Raw genomic sequence first — 24,046 nt, 5'->3', positions numbered from 1 at the left:
CCTTGCAGCGCTGGAGTCCTGGGCTCAAATCCCATCAAGGACAACATCTGCAAGGAGTTTCTATGCTCTCCCCATGTTTGTGTGGGTTTCCTCCCACATTCCAAAGACATACTGATAGGGAGTTTAGATTGTGAGCCCCATCGGGGTCAGAGATGATAATGTGTGCAAACTATAAAGCGCTGCATAATATGTTAGCGCTATATAAAAATAAAGATTATTTCTTATTATAGGAAGCTGAAGCTGAATGAATCCATGTCATGACTTATTTTTGGAGTCTTGACTTCTCTGGTTCTGCTCTAATTTAAACGAGGTTTTTACTTTTTGGCCAGGGTTAATGTAAGTTTCCTTGGTGGCAGTTTCTGTGTTGCTGGTCAGCTGATGTGGGTGGTGACCACTCTCACCAACCTTTAAGTAGTCACATGATGCATCAGCTTTCAAAAAACTGACCGTCACATCCAAACATAGAATAAGTGTGAACAGGTGCTGAACCTAGAGTCACCAACTCATATACTGTATAGTCAAATAAGGCAGCACACTGCGGCGCTAAAACATGCAAACATGAAACATGAAAATTGAACTGCATTACTGCACTAGAAATATGAAAAATGAGAGCGTTTAGCGCATAAATTGGCCAATTCATGTGTACCTAGTAGCCACATTAGGGCATCTCTTGTATACCAGGTCCTAAAACTTTCCATCATTTATTTGATGATGCATCAGCTGACTGTTGGTAATAGAGTTTTTCTATGAAGACCAGCCAAGGAGTGTGGAGCTCTCTGGTGCAAGCTGTTTATCTGCTACGTCTGGAGTTCAGTTTCCTTAGTCTGTGTCCTCTGTGTGGAGCTTGGCAGAGGTGGCAGGAGCTAAGTTTCTTGTTCCTCTTTTCTTGTCTGTCTCATGCTTGTCACTACTCCCTGTGTTTACACCATCTGCAGTGATGAGGCTAGCATCCTTGTTAGCCAGTGCATTAGCCAGGGTATAGTGAGATAACAGCTAGGGGCTAGGCATGTAACGGCAGCAGGGGGAAGGACCCGCATTGGGCGTTAGGCGAGCTTAGGGATAGGCTCAGGCTGTGTTAGGAGGTGCACCATGTCACGATCCATTTTTGGATTTGTGACAGCTCTGGTTCCACTCAGTTTAAAACTTTTTCCTTTTTGATCATTGGGTGTTAATGCCAGTTTCTTTTCCCCGCTGGCAATCTGATGTTACTGCAGTGCTGCTGGGTCAGCTGATGCAGGTTGTGACCACTCCCACCATCCTTTAAAAGGTCACCTGATGCATCAGCTGACTGTTGGTGATGCAGTTCCTTTCTGGAGACCAGCCTAACAGGAGTAGTGCTCTGGTGTCAGCCACGTTTGGTGTTTGGAGTCCAGTTGCTGTTGTTTTCTGCGGTGTGGAGCTTAACAGTGGTGTACTTAAGCTAAGTATGTTGTTTTTGTTACCTTGTCCCTTTGGTGTTTGTCACTTTCCCCTGTGTGTATTATCTGCAGAGATGAGGCTAGTGCTCCTTGCCGGCCAGTGCACTAGCCAGGGCAGTAATATGTGACTACTAGGAATGAGGTATCCTGATGGCGGCGGGGGGAAGGACCTGCATAGGAGGTTAGGGGAGTGCAGGGACAGGCTCAGGTTTGAGCTCAGGTGGTGACAATTCCCCATTACCTACGGGTAGGGCCTTCCTATCAACTATACCATCCTCGCTGTATGTGTATTATGCCGTCAGCTGACCGACCATCCATTGGGTCGAGTCACACTGTGACACCCCATCCCTCGTTCCCTACTATTAGGGCCTTCTTCTCCCTTCTCCCATTCCATTGTTAGTGATTGTTGTGTCGTCCGCTGGACTTACCTGTGTTGCACGTGACAATCCAATGTCTTATAATCCAATGTGTTATTCCAGAGATATCCATGTTTTTCTTATATGTAAGTGAGCTGTTCAGGGTTATAGACTGTGCACTGATCTGCTTGAGAATCTGCCATTGGAGCTTTTTTTTTTTTAAATAAACACTCACTGCAGAGTTGTGTGTGATTATACCTGACACATCTGCAGGATACTCTCAGCTTCAGCTTCTCTCTCACAGGCAGACAGTGTTGAAAGTCCGTTTTTTATGGTCACCACCTCTCACACCTAGATGTAATACATCAATCCCCCTGACCGAGAGCAATTTAGAGTTGCAATTGTGATGTGATCTAAAGTGTCGAGGGATTGTTTTTAAATCGGTCAGGGGGATTGATGTATTAAGGCCCCTTCACACTAAGCGACGCTGCAGCGATAACGACAACGATCCGGATCGCTGCAGCGTCGCTGTTTGGTCGCTGGAGAGCTGTCACACAGACCGCTCTCCAGCGACCAACGATGCCGGTAACCAGGGTAAACATCGGGTAACTAAGCGCAGGGCCGCGCTTAGTAACCCGATGTTTACCCTGGTTACCATGCTAAAAGTAAAAAAAAACAAACACTACATACTTACCTACCGCCGTCTGTCCTCCAGCGCTGCGCTCTGCTTCTCTGCTCTCCTCCTGTACTGTCTGTGAGCCGGAAAGCAGAGCGGTGACGTCACCGCTCTGCTTTCCGGCTCACAGCCAGTACAGGAGGAGTGCAGAGCGCAGCGCTGGAGGACAGACGGCGGTAGGTAAGTATCTAGTGTTTTTTTTTTTTTTACTTTTAGCATGGTAACCAGGGTAAACATCGGGTTACTAAGCGCGGCCCTGCGCTTAGTTACCCGATGTTTACCCTGGTTACCAGTGAAGACATCGCTGGATCGGTGTCACACACACCGATCCAGCGATGTCAGCGGGAGATCCAGCGACGAAATAAAGTTCTGGACTTTATTCAGCGACCAACGATCTCCCAGCAGGGGCCTGATCGTTGGTCGCTGTCACACAGAACGATTTCATTAACGATATCGTTGCTACGTCACAAATAGCAACGATATCGTTAACAATATCGTTATGTGTGAAGGTACCTTTACATCTAGGTGTGAGAGGTGGTGACCATAAAAAACGGTTAGCCCAGATCGAGACGAAATGGATCGTCTTGCTGGATTGCATGACCCCTAGAGGTCTCAATGAATCCCTGAGCTTTGCTCCCTATCTTTAACTATTTATCCTGTTTATATGGGTGCCCATCTTTTTCCTGCCGGATTAATTTTCTTGTTTTTATATTTGTTTTTTAACTTTCGTTTTTCGTTTTTTTCATCTATCAGTAATCACTTTCATCTATGGGCCTCTCATGGACTGCTGTCTCCTTTCCCTCTCCCCTGGTCATGTGGATCATATCTCATCATCTTCGCAACCTCCTAAGATATGGATATCTATTACGGACAGGAATGACCCGCTCCTCATCTGCACACTACCAAAGGACTCATTATATCTCTATATATAATAATTTTTAATTGTTCAGCTTTGTGTCGGTTTATGGCTGCACATATATATACTGATGTGATTTACTTATATATTATTGCTTCGCTTATTTATGCGGCTTTATTATTATACATTCGTGTTTTGTATGTGCCACTATATGCGCCAGTGGCAATGTCCTATCCGGGATTTGGCACAATACTTCTGGCCAACTTTGGCTCCTTTTTCTCTGCTTGACAGGCAGAGTTTCCGAGGCCCCATGTTGATAATTGTTATCCTCTTAGTAGTTGCGTTCCTTATGTCCTTCCTGTCCCTCCCCTTATTTCCCCTTTCCCTTCGGTGTCCTGTCGATCTGGGCTCTAACTCCCCCTTGTGCCAGGCAGAGGTATTGAGGTCCCACGTCGGACATCAATATCTGCGGTACTTGTCACCTTCACCAGTTTCCCTTTTGGTGGCCGTGCGCATCGCCTGGTGGATGGGCGGCTCCTCCATGTGGGCGGGCGTCTATGTGCCCTGTGTGATCGCTCTGGGTTAATTCCCGGGGCGTGCGCACTGGGCCTGACGCCGCGCCTCCATGGAGGACGTTCCCATCGCCGGGCGCATGCGCCGCTAGCGCCACCATGATTGGCCGGTTAGGGACATGTGACTGGGGTCGGGAAGGTTATCAGCAGGTCCTGGCTGCTCCTTCTCATATCCCCTTGAGGAAGCGGCGTGGCAGAGCCGCGAAACGCGCGTCGGGGTCCCTCCTCGGCCTCCCCCCTGAGCTGGTAAGCTGATCTGTGACTTTTCACCTATGTTTCTAATACTGTGTTCAGTGTGACCCGTTCGGATCACTGTGCTATTTACCGCTGATTAGCTTGCTATTCTACTTGGGCACAGCACACTTTGTGCTTCTCATTCTATACGCAGTTATTGCTTAGTGTGGGGCGCTTAGAGGAGTGGGTTTTCTCCCCCCTGCCTCTGTTATCTACTGGAATTTATGTACCCTATATATTACTGATATTTTTAAATGTTTTGTATCAATAAAGAGCTGTTTATATTTTTACCATATGCTCCGGATTCTCCTATTTTCTTATGCATATTATATGGAGCGGATTTCATCTGTCTGGTTATTTATAACACACTTGTGTTTTTTCCCAGACTGATAATATGATTTTGGGATTTGTAGTATCATACAGATCAGTGTCCAGCTCATAGTCCTAAACAGCTCATTTACATTTAAGAACGACGTGCATTTCTCTGAAATAAAACATCAAATTGCAATTATTAAGGTATCATTTTATTTAGCATCCTGTGGCCTACATGCCCATGTAGACGGCTTAGGACAGTTGATCCTACTGACAGATTCCCTTTAAATTTGATTTTTTTTGCATTCCCAAACACATTTATTTCTTGCAAGACTTTGATTACAAAGGAACCACAGTTTTCTCCTGTGAATTATACATGTTTGGATGAAAACCTTGATAGTTTTGGGGATGTCACCAATTACATCCCTGCTTTCCTTTTATGACTTGAATAACATAATGACAACGGAATATGAATGATCTATGATGTACTTCTATGCATTCTAGGTACCATATACAGTTAGGTCCATATATATTTGGACAGAGACAACATTTTTCTAATTTTGGTTGTAGACATTACCACAATGAGTTTTAAACCAAACAATTCAGATGCAGTTGAAGTTCAGACTTTCAGCTTTCATTTGAGGGTATCCATATTAAAATTGGATGAAGGGTTTAGGAGTTTCAGCTCCTTAACATGTGCCACCCTGTTTTTAAAGGGACCAAAAGTAATTGGACAGATTAAATAATTTTAAATAAAATGTTCATTTCTAGTACTTGGTTGAAAACCCTTTGTTGGCAATGACTGCCTGAAGTCTTAAACTCATGGACATCACCAGACGCTGTGTTTCCTCCTTTTTGATGTTCTGCCAGGCCTTCATTGCGGTGGTTTTCAGTTGCTGTTTGTTTGTGGGCCTTTCTGTCTAAAGTTTAGTCTTTAACAAGTGAAATGCATGCTCAATTGGATTGAGATCAGGTGACTGACTTGGCCATTCAAGAATATTCCACTTTTTTGCTTTAATAAACTCCTGGGTTACTTTGGCTTTATGTTTTGGGTCATTGTCCATCTGTAGTATGAAACGACGACCAATCAGTTTTGCTGCATTTGGCTGGATCTGAGAACACAATATGTCTCTGAATACCTCAGAATTCATCCGGTTGCTTCTGTCCTGTGTCACATCATCAATAAACACTAGTGACCCAGTGCCACTGGCAGCCATGCATGCCCAAGCCATCACACTGCCTCCGCAGTGTTTTACAGATGATGTGGTTTGCTTTGGATCATGAGCTGTACCACGCCTTCGCCATACTTTTCTCTTTCTATCATTCTGGTAGAGGTTGATCTTGGTTTCATCTGTCCAAAGAATGTTATTCCAGAACTTTGCTGGCTTTTTTAGATGTTTTTTTAGCAAAGTCCAGTCTAGCCTTTTTATTCTTGATGCTTATGAGTGGCTTGCACCGTGCAGTGAACCTTCTGTATTTACTTTCATGCAGTCTTCTCTTTATGGCAGATTTGGATATTGATACGCCTTCCTCCTGGAGAGTGTTGTTCACTTGGTTGGCTGTTGTGAAGGGGGTTCTCTTATTCAATATATATTATTTTGCGATCATCCACCACTGTTGTCTTCCGTGGGCGCCCAGGTCTTTTTGCATTGATGAGTTCACCAGTGCTTTCTTTCTCAGGATGTACCAAAATGTAGATTTTGCCACTCCTAATATTATAGCAATTTCTCGGATGGGGTTTTTCTGTTTTTGCAGCTTAAGGATGGCTTGTTTCACCTGCATGGAGAGCTCCTATGACCGCATGTTTACTTCACAGCAAAACCTTCTGAATGCAAGCACCACACCTCAAATCAACTCCAGGCCTTTTATCTGCTTAATTGAGAATGACGTAACGAAGGGATTGCCCACACCTGTCCATGAAATAGCCTTGGAGTCAATTGTCCAATTACTTTTGGTCCCTTTAAAAACAGGGTGGCACATGTTAAGGAGCTGACACTCCTAAACCCTTCATCCAATTTTAATGTAAATGCCCTCAAATGAAAGCTGAAAGTCTTAACTTCAACTGCATCTAAATTGTTTTGTTTAAAATTCATTGTGGTAATGTCTATAACCAAAATTAGAAAAATGTTGTCTCTGTCCAAATATATACAGTCATGGCCAAAAGTATTGACACCCCTGCAATTCTGTCAGATAATACTCATTTTCTTCCTGAAAATGAGTGCAAACACAAATCATTTGGTATTATTATCTTAATTTAATTTGCCTTAAATGAAAATACACAAAAGAGAATGAAGCAAAAAGCAAAACATTGATCATTTCACACAAAACTCCAAAAATGGGCCAGACAAAAGTATTGGCACCCTCAGCCTAATACTTAGTTGCACAACCTTTAGCCAAAATAACTGCGACCAACCGCTTCCGGTAACCATCAATGAGTTTCTTATAATGCTCTGCTGTAATTTTAGACCATTCTTCTTTGGCAAACTGTTCCAGGTCCTTGATATTTGAAGGGTGCCTTCCCCAAACTGCCATTTTTAGATCTCTCCACAGGTGTTCTATGGGATTCAGGTCTGGACTCATTGCTGGCCACCTTAGAAGTCTCCAGTGCTTTCTCTCAAACCATTTTCTAGTGCTTTTTGAAGTGTGTTTTGGGTCATTGTCCTGGAAGACCCATGACCTCGGAGGGAGACCCAGCTTTCTCACACTGGCCCCAAAATTATGCTGCAAAATTTGTTGGTAGTCTTCAGACTTCATAATGCCATGCACATGGTCAAGCAGTCCAGTGCCAGAGGCAGCAAAGCAACCCCAAAACATCAGGGAACCTCCGCCATGTTTGACTGTAGGGACCGTGTTCTTTTCTTTGAATGCCTCTTTTTTCTCTCCTGTAAACTCTATGTTGATGCCTTTTCCCAAAAAGCTCTACTTTTGTCTCATCTGACCAGAGAACATTCTTCCAAAACGTTTTAGGCTTTTTCAGGTAAGTTTTGGCAAACTCCAGCCTGGCTTTTTTATGTCTCGGGGTAAGCAGTGGGGTCTTCCTGGTTCTCCTACCATACAGTCCCTTTTCATTCAGATGCCAATGGATAGTATGGGTTGACACTGTTGTACCCTCGGACTGCAGGGCAGCTTGAACTTGTTTGGATGTTAGTCGAGGTTCTTTATCCAACATCCGCACAATCTTGCGTTGAAATCTCATGTCAATTTTTCTTTTCCGTCCACATCTAGGGAGGTTAGCCACAGAGCCATGGGCTTTAAACTGCTTGATGACACTGCGCACGGTAGACACAGGAACATTCAGGTCTTTGGAGATGGACTTGTAGCCTTGAGATTGCTCATGGTTCCTCACAATTTGGTTTCTCAAATCCTCAGACAGTTCTTTGGTCTTCTTTCTTTTCTCCATGCTCAATGTGGTACACACAAGGACACAGGACAGAGGTTGAGTCAACTTTAATCCATGTCAACTGGCTGCAAGTGTGATTTAGTTATTGCCAACACCTCTTAGGTGCCACAGGTAAGTTACAGGTGCTGTTAATTACACAAATTAGAGAAGCATCACATGATTTTTCGAACAGTGCCAATACTTTTGTCCACCCCCTTTTTTATGTTTGGTGTGGAATTATATCCAATTTGGCTTTAGGACAATTCTTTTTGTGTTTTTTCATTTAAGACAAATTAAATGAAGATAATAATACCAAATAATTTGTGTTTGCAATCATTTTCAGGAAGAAAATGAGTATTATCTGACAGAATTGCAGGGGTGTCAAAACTTTTGGCCATGACTGTATGGAGCTAACTGTATACAAAATGAGACAAACTGAAAATAAGCTCTCACAGAGGTTGCACGACATAAACACTTGTGCAACGTTTGACTGTTTAAGAGATCTAATTTTCTGTCAATAAAGCCATCACGTTGCAGACAACCTTCACTCGAGTTGCATTGAATTCCATGGGAAGTGTGTTGCTCGAAACTTGCAAATCCCTGTCTCAGTCGCAATGTACAGAAAATCATTACATCCATTGTTGCAATGTGTTGCTGAGACTTCAGTGCTGTATGACACGTCACTGTTTCACCCTAAACTAAGCCTTTCCTTAGGCTTAAAAACAAATTAAAAAGCCCATCAAAATCTGAACCAAATTGAGTTACCTATAACCATTATATTAAGTTATCTTTATGACTTTTGCAAGGTTGAATGCATTGTATTCTAGTAATATCCATTTATTCATAATCTTTTAAGAATTTGCATGTTAGATGCTCTCCATAAGATCCATTGTCACTGCTGAGTAGACATGACCCTTTCCCTCACTCGGCTAAACAGCTGGGTTCCCATGTGCACTAACTTCCATTTTTGGCCTGTGCGCATATTCTGACTCCAGGGATTCATGCATACAAGGTTACACAAGAGATTTGTGTAAACAGCTAATTTATCAGATCCTAAGTGTTATGTACACATTCCTCTTGTGCAGCATTAGGAATATGTTACATATTAAGTTTGAAATGCTCATTCCGACAGATTCATCGCCGGTAGTTCATGGAAATGTGTATGGTACCGCTGTAAGGTTGTTGTTTTTTTTTTATAAAAACTATATTTAGCTTAGTTCTTTTTTTCATGAAAATATAATCAGGGATGGAACTCGAATTCATAGGGCCAAATAGTAAAGCTAGGAATGGACCCCCACCAACTAGTTTAAAGTAAACTTGTTGGGCTGACACTAACCATGTGCTAGGTCACTGATAGCCCAGTCAGTCCCTGAATGTCTTTGGGATGAACTGGGCTGATTCTTTGTAGCTGACAACCTTGAGATTAATGACAGTTTACTTATCTGTGGAAAGATATTCCTTCACTGTCTGGTCTTGTCCCGTAATAGAGTACAAATAATCTTAGAGGAACCTCGAGTTCACTCTCACTCTTTCAAGTTGGTTAATGTTACACAAAGCACATAAAAACACAATGTAAAAAGCTCCATAGATTTATCATATTGCTCCCTTAAGATTAGTATAAATAAAGCACTTGTAATCACTGTGTTTCAGATTATATGTGAATGCGATATTACCACGAGGAAAATGGAATCAATGCAGTACAGTTATGGATTATGAACAAAACATGGGTTTCATTTACATGAGTAGTGCATGGGTTAACCTCCCTTATGAATTACAGCAGCAATTTCTTGATTGTAGATTTTGAGATGCTTTATATTGGAAAATATCAGGGGAGCCCAATTTAGAGCCGTGCAGTATGCTGCCATTGTATATTATGATTGCTAAGAATGTCTATTCATCAGTGTGTTTCCAGGTCAGTATTGTGTGCGCAAGCTGTATCCCTCTTGAACCCTGACTCATCATTAAAGTGGATCTTTACATGGCAGCAAATTGCTTTTCATGGCAAATTATTAGACATCACTTATTAGTAAAGATATTGTTGCTTTCTTCTAGTCTGTTTATTCAGATGAGGAGGAGCAGACACAGACAGAAGAGGGCTCCTGTGCAAAAACAAAATATTTGCTCTTTGCAGTCCAATATCTCATTATAATGCACAATTCCACCTGCTTTGAAGGAACAAGTGGGCCCCCTTATCTCTTGGGCCCCTGTGTAGATGCATAGGTTGCACCAATGGTATGTCCGCCTCTGGTTTCTAGATTTATTACATATAGATCATATACAGGTGCTTCTCACAAAATTAAAATAGCATCAAAAAGTTAATTTATTTCAGTTCTTCAATACAAAAAGTGAAACTCATATATTATAAAGAGTCATTACAGAGTGATCTATTTCAAGTGTTTATTTATGTTAATGTTGATGTTTATGGCTTACAGTCAATGAAAAGTCAAATTTCAGTAAAGTAGAATAATTAACAAAAAACACTTGCAAAGGATTCCAAAGTGTTTAAAAAAGGCCCCTTAGTCTGTTTCAGTAGGCTCCATAATCATGGGGAAGACTGCTGACTTGACAGATGTCCAGAAGGCAGTCATTGACACACTGCACAAGGAGGGAAAGTCACAAAAGGCCATTGCTAAAGAAGCTAGCTGCTCATAGAGTGCTGTATCCAAGCATATTAATGGAAAGAAAAAGTATGGTAGAAAAAGGTGCACAAGCAACCGGGACAACCGGTTGTCTTATCCGAGCATGCTCGGGTGTTATTCTAGCATTTGGGAGTGCTCACATATTATGTTTGAGTCCCTATGGCTGCATGATTTGTGGCTGTTAGACAGCCTCAACACATGCTGGGATTGCCTGTTTGGTAGGCAATCCCCACATATGTTGAGGCTGCCTAACAGCACTCTTCCAATCTATTCTAAACTCTGCTGCCCGACTAATCCACCTGTCCCCCCGCTATTCCCGACCCCTTTCTGTCAATCCCTGCTCTGGCTCCCCATTACCCAGAGACTCCTGTTAAAAAACCTTAACCATGACATACAAAGCCATCCACAACCTGTCTCCTCCATACGTCTGTGACCTCGTCTCCTGGTACTCACCTGCACTCAACCTCCGATCCTCACAAGAGCTTCTTCTGTACTCCCCTCTTATCTCCTGTTTCCACAATCACATAAAATATTTCTCCCGCACATCCCTCCTGCTCTGGAACTCTCTACCAAAGCATATCAGACTCTTGCCTACCATGGAAACCTTCAAAAGGAACCTAAAGACCTACCTCTTCCAATAAGCCTACAACCTACAGTAACCACCAAACTGCTGCATGACCAGCTCTACCCTCACCTACTGTATCCTCACACATCCCTTGTAGATTGTGAATCCTCGCGGGTAGGGTCCTCTCTCCTTCTGTACCAGTCGTGGCTTGTATTGTTTAAGATTACTGTAATTGTTTTTTTATTATGTATACCTTTCCTCACATGTAAAGCACCATGGAATAAATGGTGCAATAATAATAAATAATAATACTAATATATGAATACTCCCAGATGCTTGTTTAACACCCGAGCATCCTCAGATAAGACGTTATCCGAGCACATTGGCTCATCACTAATGAGAGCCAAAGGAAAATTTGGTGGACTTACTCTGTAACCTGTGCAGAAAGGGTGGAAGGTGAGCTGGGACCATCAATTTTTGGTCAATATCGGAATCCTTGTTATCTCCCAGCTTTATTATGAAGGTAATATTGATGACACGTTCCCTTTAAAAGTTATGTCATCTTCATCAATTTTGGTGATCTGTTGTCTCTGTTAGTCTGGGTTGTTATTATTGCATTTGCCACTGCATTCAATCACTCTTTTGGGACTTGGGTCCGAATCCCCACAAAATGGGATTTAAGCTTATGCTCCTTCGGGGCCATTTATTATTATAATGCAAACAGAGTTTGTGTGTTCTGTTGTGCATCATTTTCGGCCATTATTGCCTCGTTCGAGATTGACAGAACATTCATAGTTGATATCTTCCTCCAATTGGCGTACATGGCCGAAAAGGATGTACAATAGAAGTGACAAATTCTGGGTGAACCCAGCCTTACCTTACACTGCAAATTCAACAAAAGTCATGCCTGGATACAATATTACCAAAACATAAAAGAGGTTGTCCACTACTTTTGCATTGATGGCCTATCCTTCGGATAAGTCATCAATGTCTGATGGAACCGGGGTCAGACACCAAGCACCCTTGATAGTCATCTGTTATCGGTGGCAACGACCACCGTCCAGAAGAACTTGTGGGCAGCACGGTGGCGCAGTGGATAGCACAGCAGCCTTGCAGCGCTGGGGTCCTGGGTTCTAATCCCACCCAGGACAACATCTGCAAAGAGTTTGTATGTTCTCTCCGTGTTTGCGTGGGTTTCCTCCGGGTACTCCGGTTTCCTCCCACATTCCAAAGACATACTGATAGGGAATTTAGATTGTGAGCCCCATCGGGGACAGCAATGATAATGTGTGCAAACTGTAAAGCGCTGCGGAATATGTTAGCGCTATATAAAAATAAAGATTATTATATTATTATTATTACTTGCAAAGCTGGCCATCTACTTGTAGTGGCCGGTGCTTGGTACAGCATATCCATCTCCTATTCAATAGGAGGTGGATGTCTAGTACCTTGCGGTATACATTGCATGTAGACGGCCAGCTCCACAAGTAAGTACTTTCGTCCAGCAGCTTCTGACACCGATAACCGCTGATCGGTTGGGTTTTGAACCCCAGCCAATCAGACATTGATGACCTATCCTAAGGATAGGCCATTAATGTAAAAGTAGTGGACAACCTCTAATGCCTTTGCTTCCATAAAGCTAGGTTTACATTACATTTTGCTATTGCATTGGTGCATGCAAGGGAAAGCTTGTGGCACACAATGAAAATAACAATAGACCCCCCACCTACCATTCACTTAAAAAAAAAATCAAACAAGCTGGTGTGCATCAACATACTTTTTTTTCTCTTTACTGTAAGGAAAGCAGCAACTGCATTTTGCTATATAGTGGATCACTGCAGTAAAACACAATCCTCAATATTTATACAGTGGAACTTGTGTAGGTCAAACATTGAGGAGTACTGCCTTGATACCGCTGATGTTCAGCCCTAATATGATATGAACAGGACATAAAATCAACTCTGCTAATTAAACTAAAAATAAAGCACATGAAAACAAATACATGCGTTCTAAGATGATAGGGTATGATCTGACATACATCTTCAGATAATCTAAAATAAAAAAAACTAATTTTTTTTTTTAGTATGCATTGTATACTGAACATTTATGGTATTTAGGAAGTACAATATCAAGAGACTTGCCATCCTCTATTGTGAACAGACATATCCTGGATAAAGGAAAGACCATTAGTGCCCACATGGCTAATCTGTTGGCGGGTCCCTACAAATATAAGCAATTATGTGTTAACAAAGCCTGGCAGACACAGCTTGGGAGCATTTATCTATATATATATATTTCAGTTTCTAGATAAAATAATCATTCGTTCACATAAACACTTATTGTAAGCTGTGGAAGTTTAATTGTTAAATGAACTATGTTTACTTTCAGGAAGATTATTTTTTTATTATTATTATTACTTTGGAGAAATAGTAAGCTAGGGATTAGAGATCTTTTTGCTGAGTAAACATTTTTGTAAATGATAGTATTCAATCATAATTCTTTATTCTAAGAATCAGAAGTAGAAGCGAAGCAGAGCAGTAATAATGATGATGTTATTATCATTATTATTATTATCAATAATAAACTAAAATATGCAAAAATGTTCTTCAATGTTTGACTATTAAAAGAAGTAAAAGAACATTTTGAAATGGCTAACTATTTAAACTCCCTTATAAAAACTTCTCCCCATCCCCTCACCTGTTTTCAAATCTTCAACACTGACCATAATGAGTCTAGACCAGACCTGGGCAAAGTGCAGCCCGCGGGCCACATCTGACCCTCTGGCTGTCTCAGTCCAACCGGCGGACCGAAACGGCTGTGAGGCTTGAAATCAGAGGTCCACGGGCCGCACAATGCCCGCCAGCTCGCTGTTTCCATGTGCTCTGCGTCACTGACTCCTTTGGTGGAGGAGGGGCCTCCGGCTACTTCCTCCACCAACCATCTTGTGAAACAGCTGACACGATGATGTCATTTCATCGCGTCAGCTGTGTACTGCAGAAAGTCCATGCACAGGAGACAGGGAGAGAAGCAGAGCACCAAGGAACGGGTCCAAGGTGAGTATGTGTTTTTTTTACTCATGTGTATGGGCTATTTGGGTGGGCATGGGGAGTCTATGGGCGTGACATGGTGCTGCACACATGGGGTGACAACATGTTGCTGCACACATGGGGTGACAACATGTTGCTGCACACATGGGGTGACAACATGTTGCTGCACACATGGGGTGACAACATGTTGCTGCACACATGGAGTGACAACATGGTGCTGCACACATGGGGTGGCAACATGGTGCTGCACACATGGGGTGACAACATGGTGCTGCACACATGGGGTGACATGGTGCTGCACACATGGGGTGAACACATGGTGTTGCACACATGGGGTTACATGGCGCTGCACACATGTGGTGACATGGTGCTGCACACATGGGGTGACATGTGCTGCACACATGGGGTGACATGTGCTGCATACATGGGGTGACAGTGCTGCATACATGGGGTGACATGTGCTGCACACATGGGGTGACAACATATTGCTGCACACATGGGGTGACAACATGGTGCTGCACACATAGGGTGACATGGTGCTGCACACATGGGGTGACATGGTGCTGCACACATGGGGTGACATGGTGCTGCACACATGGGGGTGACATGGTGCTGCACACATGGGTGACATGGTGCTGCACACATGGGGGGGTGACATGGTGCTGCACATATGGGGGTGACATGGTGCTGCACACATGGAGGTGACATGGTGCTGCACACATGGGGGTGACATGGTGCTGCATATGGGTGGGTGTCATAGTGCTGCACATGGGTGGGTGACATGGTGCAGCATATGGGGATGACATCGTGCTGCATATAGGGGGTGACATGCTGCACAGCTGCACATGGTGCTACATATGGGGGCGACATGCTGAACATGGTGGTGTTCAGGGCTGTGTAGGGCTCATGCAGTCTATATAATATGCAAATTGCCTCTTCTGAGAAAAAGAGGACTTAAACTCTATGGCGCCACCTGTTAGAAATAGCGATCCTACAAGTCACAATCAGCCCTTTAACGAGTCGTGCAATATTCAGGCTTATTCACGGTGCAATGCTCCTCTGGGAAATATAATATGCAAATTGCCTCTTCTGAGAAAAAGAGGACTTAAACTCTATAGCGCCACCTGTTGGAAGTAGCGATCCTACAAGTCACAATCAACCCTTTAATGAGTCGTGCAATATGACTTAGGATAAAAGCCAAATCAATATCTCAATTCGCAGACACGATGTTTCGGGCTGTTGGCCCTCGTCAGTGCGAAGCATGAGAACTAATTTGGCTATAATATAAATATTATATTTCCCAGAGGAGCATTGCACGGCGAATAAGCCTCCTTACCTTGACAAGCCAGAGATGGTATGTCACTCTCCATAAGGAGAAACATTATCCCTTAGATCCCAGTCCATAGCCTCTCACCTAGCCAAATTAGTTCTCATGCTTCGCAGTGATGAGGGCCAACAGCCCGAAACACCGTGTCTGCGAATTGAGATACTGATTTGGCTTTTATCCTAAGTCATATTGCACGACTCGTTAAAGGGTTGATTGTGACTTGTACGATCGCTACTTCCAACAGGTGGCTCTATAGAGTTTAAGTCCTCTTTTTCTCAGAAGAGACAATTTGGATATTATATTTCCCAGAGGAGCATTTCACGGCGAATAAGCCTCCTTACCTTGACAAGCCAGAGATGATATGTCACTCTCCATAAGGAGAAACGTTACCCCTTAGATCCCAGTCCAGAGCCTCTCACCTAGCCAAATTAGTTCTCATGCTTCGCACTGACGAGGGCCAACAGCCCGAAACACCGTGTCTGCGAATTGAGATACTGATTTGGCTTTTATCCTAAGTCATATTGCATGACTCGTTAAAGGGTTGATTGTGACTTGTAGGATCGCTATTTCTAACAGGTGGCGCTATAGAGTTTAAGTCCTCTTTTTCTCAGAAGAGGCAATTTGCATATTCTATTTTCCAGAGGAGCATTGCACGGCGAATAAGCCTCCTTACCTTGACAAGCCAGAGATGGTATGTCACTCTCCATAAGGAGAAACGTTACCTTTTAGATCGCAGTCTATATAGGGAGGTTTCTTGGGGCTCATGCAGTGCATATAGGGTGGCTGTGTGGGGCTCATGCAGTGCATACAGGGAGGCTGTGTGGGGCTCATGCAGTGCATATAGGGAAGATTTGTCGGGCTCAGGCAATGTATATAGGGAGGCTGTGCAGGGCTCAAGCAGTGTATATAGGGAGGCTGTGTGGGGGCTCATGCAGTGTATATAGGTAGGCTGTGTGGGGCTCATGCCACATATAGGGGAGGCTGCGTGGGGCTCAAGCCACATATGGGGGAGCCTGCGTGGGGCTCATGCCACATATGGGGGAGGCTGTGTGGGACTCATGCCACATATGGGGAGGCTGTGTGGGGCTCATGCCACATATGGGGGAGGCTGTGTGGGGCTCATGCCACATATGGGGGAGGCTGTGTGGGGCTCATGCCACATATGGGGGAGGCTGTGGGGCTCATGGCACATATGGGGGAGGCTGTGTGGGGCTCCTGCCACGTATGGGGGAGGCTGTGTGGGGCTCATGCCACATATGGGGGAAGCTGTGTGGGGCTCATGCCACATATGGGGGAGGCTGTGTGGGGCTCATGCCACATATGAGGGAGGCTGTGTGGGGCTCATGCCGCATATAAGGGGCTGTTGGGAGGCTCATATGGTGTACAGAAGGGGCTGTGCTCGGGTTCAAACGATATATAGGGGGATGTCAGCATACTTAATTCTGCTCAATATTAAGTGATACAATTAATATTATTTTAATTATCAATAATACAGTTGTGGCCAAAAGTATTGACACCCCTACAATTCTGTCAGATAATACTCAGTTTTTTCCTGAAAATGATTGCAAACACAAATTCTTTGTACTTATAATCTTCATTTAATTTGTCTTAAATGAAAAAACGCAAAAAGAATTGTCCTTAAGCCAAATTAGATATAATTCCACACCAAACATAAAAAAGAGGGTGGACAAAAGTATTGGCACTGTTCAAAAAATCATGTGATGCTTCTCTATTTTGTGTAATTAACAGCACCTGTAACTTACCTGTGGCACCTAACAGGTGTTGGCAATAACTAAATCACACTTACAGCCAGTTGACATGGATTAAAGTTAACTCAACCTCTGTCCTGTGTCCTTGTGTGTACCACATTGAGCATGGAGAAAAGAAAGAAGACCAAAGAACTGTCTGAGGACTTGAGAAACCAAATTGTGAGAAAGCATGAGCAATCTCAAGGCTACAAGTCCATCTCCAATGACCTGAATGTTCCTGTGTCCACCGTGCACAGTGTCATCAAGAAGTTTAAAGCCCATGGCACTGTGGCTAACCTCCCTAGATGTGGACGGAAAAGAAAAATTGACAAGAGATTTCAACGCAAGATTGTGCTGGTGATAGATAAAGAACCTCGACTAACATCCAAACAAGTTCAAGCTGCTTTGCAATCCGAGGGTACAACAGTGTCAACCCGTACTATCCGTCGGCGTCTGAATGAAAAGGGACTGTTTGGTAGGAGCCCCAGGAAGACCCCACTTCTTACCCCGAGACATAAAAAAGCCAGGCTGAAGTTTGCCAAAACTTACCTGAAAAAGCCTAAAACGTTCTGGAAGAATGTTCTCTGGTCAGATGAGACAAAAGTAGAGCTTTCTGGGAAAAGGCATCAACATAGAGTTTACAGGAGAGAAAAAAGAGGCATTCAAAGAAAAGAACACGACCCCTACAGTCAAACATGGCAGAGGTTCCCTGATGTTTTGGGGTTGTTTTGCTGTCTCTGGCACTGGACAGCTGGAACGTGTGCATGGCATTATGAAGTCTGAAGACTACCAACAAAGTTTGCAGCATAATATATGGCCCAGTGTGAGAAAGCTGGATCTCCCTCAGAGGTCATGGGTCTTCCAGCAGGACAATGACCCAAAACACACTTCAAAAAGAACTAGAAAATAGTTTGAGAGAAAGCACTGGAGACTTCTAAGGTGGCCAGCAATGAGTCCAGACCTTAATCCCATAGAACACCTGTGGAGAGATCTAAAAATAGCAGTTTGGAGAAGGCAACCTTCAAATATCAGGGAGCTGGAGCAGTTTGCCAAAGAAGAATGGTCTAAAATTCCAGCAGAGCATTGTAAGAAACTCATTGATGGTTACCGGAAGCGGTTGGTCACAGTTATTTTGGCTAAAGGTTGTGCAACCAAGTATTAGGCTGAGGGTGCCAATACTTTTGTCTGGCCCATTTTTGGAGTTTTGTGTGAAATTATCAATGTTTTGCTTTTTGCTTCATTCTCTTTTGTGTTTTTTCATTTAAGAGAAATTAAATAAAGATAATAATACCAAAGAATTTGTGATTGCAATCATTTTCAGGAAGAAAATGAGTATTATCTGACAGAATTGTAGGGGTGTCAATACTTTTGGCCACAACTTTATAATAATTATAAAATAGCGATATTAATATTGAGCAGAATTAATTTCAGCCTATTGGTTCGGCCCTCCACAACAGTCTTTGTCTCTCATGTGGCCCCTCGGGAAAATTAATTGCCCACCCCTGGTCTAAACTGACCAACCATGGGCCGCTGCTATGAAATATCAATCATGGTAATGTCACTACGGCACTAATTCTCTTGCGTCCATGTCTTAACTGGGAAGGACAAGTAAACTGAAGTTTATTAGGGCGGTATTCCTCAGCTCTATTGCTCAAGGACCTCCAACAGGTTACGTTTTCAGGATTTCCTTAGTATTGTAGAGGTCATGGAATTTTTACCTGTACAATACTATGGAAATCCTGGAAACCTGATCTGTGAGCCTTGAGGACTAGAGTTGAGGAACACTGCAGTAAGGAACATGAACAGTAGCAGCGAGCAATGCACCACTCGAAGAGTGAGCATATTACAAAGCTTATTATGTTATGTTTATGACGGCACAATTTTAAAAGATTTTATGTGTGGAAAACCCCTGAAAGGGTATGTGCACACACCACATTTTTGCTGTGTTTTTTTCCTCATGTTTTTTTTCTGCGAAAAATGCAAAAATATATCCTAGCAAAGTGAAAGAGATATCTGAAACCTCATGCACATGTTGCATATTATTTTTCTTGCAGATTTTAAGCAGTTTGAAATCTACACAACGTTAATTCAGTGTTTTTGCTATGTTTTTGACCCATTCCAACAAATAGGAAAAAAAAATGAATAAAAAAACACATGTTTGTTATGGACCATTTTCCCTGTTTCGGCTGTGTACCCACAATGAGTTTTTGGTGAGTGTTTGGACACTACATACTGTATTTTCACTGTGTCAAAAATGCAGTGTCATACAGTCTTAGCAAAGTGAATGGGATTTATAGAAATTTCACGCTTTCTGTGCTTCTTTTTTGCTCTGGGTAAACTGACTTGTGCCTGTTTCAGATACGCAAGATGTGAATTTCTCTTTCCTATACGCTAAGTTTTATGTGCAGATTTTCCCATAGACTTGCATTAGACGTGGAAAATCCGAGGCAAAAAATGCAATGTGTTAGAGGGTGTTTCCATGGCAGACATGCATCGAAACACATGTAATCCACACATGACTGTATCAATAACATTTTGTCAAATACAGCTACCAGGATGTATCAAAATCAATGCAGCTTTATTTAAAAACATGATGTACCAAAAAGAGACAAAAACTGCAGCTTTAAAAATGTGTAACCTAATTTATCTAATATATGCAGAAAATCTGCAATCTCAGAAACTCACCAAAAGCTCATTGTTGGAACGTAGCATAAGGTCACATGCACACAGTCAGTATTTGGTCGGTATTTTACCTCAGTATTTGGTAGGTTTTTTACCTCCGTATGTGTAAGCCAATCCCAGGAGTGGGTGATAAATACAGAAGTGGCGACGTGTTTCTATTATACTTTTCCTCTGATTGTTCCACTCCAGGTTTTGGCTTACATATACTGAGGTAAAAAATTCACCAAATATTGAACTCGTGCATGGGGCCTAAATGTGTGCACATACCCTTGATGGGCACTTTTCAGAGTATCACAAATTGCCCGTGCTGCAGTTTTCTAACTCCAGGCTCTTGTCCTGTGCTGCTGAAGAGTGACACTTGTATATACCGTACTGAAGTGGTGGTCACTTTGCCTTTCCAAATCAAAGTCTATGGCAATCTTGTCATTTTTCTGAGAGGCAATGCTTACCGTATGTTTGATCTCTCTGATGTTTTTGTATAACAAAACAATTAATATTTTTGTGTTTGCGTTTGTGATTTGTACTTTTCATAAGAATGATCTGTATTGAATTCTAATGAAAGAATGGATTCATTTGCTAGGCGATCATATGTTTGTAATATGTTTCAATTATTTCTCCAATAAACATAACTCAGTTTTATGCAGTAACATTTTGGGATGAGTGACAACATATGTATGTAAAGTTGTTTAGGAAGTTATTCACTGAAGAGTACCTGGTTTGGGCTGCTTACAATTTTTAAGCATTAATTATTACTTGTGTTTTGTTTCAGGTTCAGGACATTTGCTTCAGCCATGACTGCCGATGGGTGGTGGTTAGCACTCTTCGTGGCACTTCCCACGTATTCCCAATAAACCCTTATGGTGGTCAGCCATGTGTCCGGACACATATGTCTCCCCGCGTGGTAAACCGTATGAGTCGCTTTCAGAAAAGTGCAGGCCTTGAAGAGATTGAGCAGGAGCTCACTTCAAAGCAAGGGGGCAGATGCAGTCCTGTGCCAGGTTTGTCCAGCAGTCCATCTGGTTCTCCCTTACATGGTAAGTATATAGTATGACTGTGGCCGCACTTCTTCGTGGGTGGGCATTCACTATGTTCTTGAAAACGGCTTACTATAGTTTGTAGCTATTTAAGCTTGACCACTTTCAGATGCAGCTGGAAATCCTCTTTTTCACACCAGTCAGCAGGAAAAAAATCTATTTTTATTTTTACTCAAAACATACAGAAATCAGCTTGAAGTAGTTACAGCATTCATACAGTTATAAAAGCTTGGTAAAATGCTAATGCTTTGAAATATTTTAAGCATGTAGAAAGAAAGAGGTTCCAGATTCCAAGTATGCATATGTGTTTGTAAGTGCATTAAATATGAAGCTGTCATTTATAAATTGTCACATAAATCACAATCTAATGTTCTATCGGCATAGTGCATAGTGGACGTTCAACCCGAGTCCCCAACCCCACTGCATCTGAGAATGGGGAGGCCCAAGTTTTTGTACTCAATAAGGTTCAAGGATGCCTCAACCATCACAGTTATTGACAGTGATGAGAATGACAATAGTAATTTCTACTGACTGATTTAGTGCACAGAGAATAGAACCTATACTTTTGTGACATAACTGACAGCAAAGTAAAAGAAAAGGATTTTTATGGAATAAAACTATTACCGTATATACTCGAGTATAAGCCTACCTGAGTGTAAGCCGACCCCCCTAATTTTGCCACAAAAAACTGGGAAAACTTATTGACTCGAGTATAAGCCTAGGGTAGGAAATGTAGCAGCTACCGGTGAATTTCAAAAATAAAAATAGATGCTCCATACCGTTCATTATTGCCCCATAAGATGCTCCATATAAAGCTGTGCCACATATAATGCTCCATACATTTCATTATTTCCCCAGAGATGCTCCATATAAAACTGTGCCACATATAATGCTCCCAACATTTCATTATTGCCCCATAGATGCTCCATATAAAACTGTGCCACATATAATGCTCCATACTGTTCATTATTGCCCCATAAGATGCTCCATATAAAGCTGTGCCATATAGAATGCTCTGCACCGTTGATTATGGCCCCATAGATGCTCCATATAAAGCTGTGCCATATAGAATGCTCTGCACCGTTGATTATGGCCCCATAGATGCTCCATATAAAACTGTGCCATATAGAATGCTCTGCACCGTTCATTATGGCCCCATAGATGCTCCATATAAAGCTGTGCCATATATAATGCTGCTGCTATAAAAAAAAAATGACATACTCACCTCTCTTGCTGCCCGCAGCTCCTCAGCGTCCCGTCTCTCCGCACTGACTTCAGGCAGAGGGCGGCGCGCACACTAATACGTCATCGCGCCCTCTGACCTGAACATTCAGTGCAGAGGACGGAAAGACGGAGCGGCGCCCGGCGGGTGGAACGTGGACAGGTAAATATGACCTACTTACCTGCTCCCGGCGTCCCTGGCTCCTTATCCCGGAGAGATGGTCTCCGGGCACTGCAGCCTCTTCCTCTGTCAGCGGTCACCGTTACCGCTCATTAGAGGAATGAATATGCGGCTCCACCCCTATGGGAGTGGAGTCCATATTCATAACTTTAATGAGCGGTCCCACGTGACCGCTGAACAGGGGAAGAGCTGCAGCACCCAAAGACCATGGGACAGGCAGGGGGAGCTCCAGGAGCGCCAGGACCAGGTGAGTATGCGACAGTCCTCTCTCCCCCTCACCCGCCGACCCTGCCGCCGACCGTGACTCGAGTATAAGCCGAGAGGGGCACTTTCAGCCCAAAAATTTGGGCTGAAAATCTCGGCTTATTCTCGAGTATATACGGTAGCTATTTAATATTTATGATGCTGGAAGCAAGATTTTGCGAGCCAATTGTGGAAATGTATGGCAGAGTGATGCCATGGCCACAAAAGCTTTTACCATCACAGCACAGGAAGACTGTGATTGTCAGCCTATCATGAAAATAGCCGAGAGTTGAGATAATACTGATCCTGACTATTTGAGACCATTGATGTGACAGTCAACTGTGAGAACAGCACAAGTGATTAAAAAAAGGTTGGACATCCCCCTTGTCCTCCAATCTTAGACTCCCATGACAGGACTGCGAAGGCTTATGGTTATATTTGTCAGCCCGTGGACCAATAAAAGACTCCAGGATTGTATGTTCTTACAATAAGTGCTCATGATGTCCCTTTCAGACAGATCTTCTCCAAAACTCGCCTAAAAAAGAGCTCCAACAATGCTCATAAAAATGAATATTCCTATGTAAAACAGCTTGCTGTAGATAATGTTCAATCTTTTTGTGGTGGGCCACTGGGTAGGCACCAGATGTTGCAAAATGGCCAGCTGGGGCATGTACTCCCACTGGAAGCAGATAATGATGTCACAGTAGCTATAGTGGGATGCTGGACTCCTCAACACTTCCCTTGAGTCCACAACAATTGTCAGTAGTGGGAGGTAGCACTGGTGGATGGTATAGAACCCCTGGGGCACTCCTGTAGCGGTTGTGTCTGGGTGCAGGTTTTGGAGCACCCGTGGTGTTTGTGCAGTCTCAAGCAGCCAGACACGCAGGTGTACTTATATACATGACAGTTTTACTGAAAGAGGTAACGGGGTGCAGTCTCTCTCTTAAAAGCAAAGTTCACAGTATATTGTGCATACGAAAGTAATGATTCTCTCCTCATGAGAAAAGCGAGGTTATGGCCCATTAGGGCAGCAGGAGCAGAGTTATCTTCTCTTGCTATTAGCAGAAGTGCTATGTGCAGTCCAAGAAATATAACACTGATGGAGGGACCTTCACAGATGGGCTCTTTGTGGAAACACAATAAAGTGTGGAAGTACTCACAGTTTTGAGCCTCCCATTCCCTTTCGCAGGGGGTAGGTTAAGCAAAGTCAGTGGCGTGGCAGCCTCGTGGATCTGTTCCTGGTGGGAAGCAAACTAACCAGAATGCAGGAGAGCACATATGCAGCTTTATCTCTCCTGACAGGATGAGGCTTTGATCCTTTGTGGAGGAGATTATATGGAGAAAGATATTCCCTCAGCATGGACTCCCATGGAAAACTATGCTGGGAGCAGTAGTGTTTGCTCCCTCAGGCAGCCTGAACTGCCCAGAACTGGACGTTATCTCAGGACGTGTGAGTCCTGAGCTGAAAGTTACCTTAGGAAGTCTGTGTGAGCCCTGAGCTGGGAGGCTGCTCACAGCTGTTTGTATGGCAGCTTGTTGTGGGGAGAATAATCACA

At 43.1% G+C, this 24,046-nt stretch overlaps 1 protein-coding gene across 5 annotated transcripts in view; it reads left to right on the top strand.

The window, feature by feature from the left end:
* Positions 1-24,046, top strand: part of BCAS3 (BCAS3 microtubule associated cell migration factor) — a 1,718,074-nt gene that overhangs the window by 605,039 nt on the left and 1,088,989 nt on the right. For all 5 annotated transcript variants that reach the window (XM_069757219.1, XM_069757222.1, XM_069757218.1 and 2 more), the window contains one exon: positions 20,581-20,845. In XM_069757219.1, the coding sequence (XP_069613320.1) occupies positions 20,581-20,845 (265 nt within the window). The remainder of the gene's footprint in view (positions 1-20,580; positions 20,846-24,046) is intronic.

Source organism: Ranitomeya imitator, chromosome 3 (genome assembly GCF_032444005.1).
Source record: "Ranitomeya imitator isolate aRanImi1 chromosome 3, aRanImi1.pri, whole genome shotgun sequence".
Lineage (NCBI taxonomy): Eukaryota > Metazoa > Chordata > Amphibia > Anura > Dendrobatidae > Ranitomeya > Ranitomeya imitator.
This window is presented reverse-complemented; position numbering and strand designations above follow the sequence as displayed.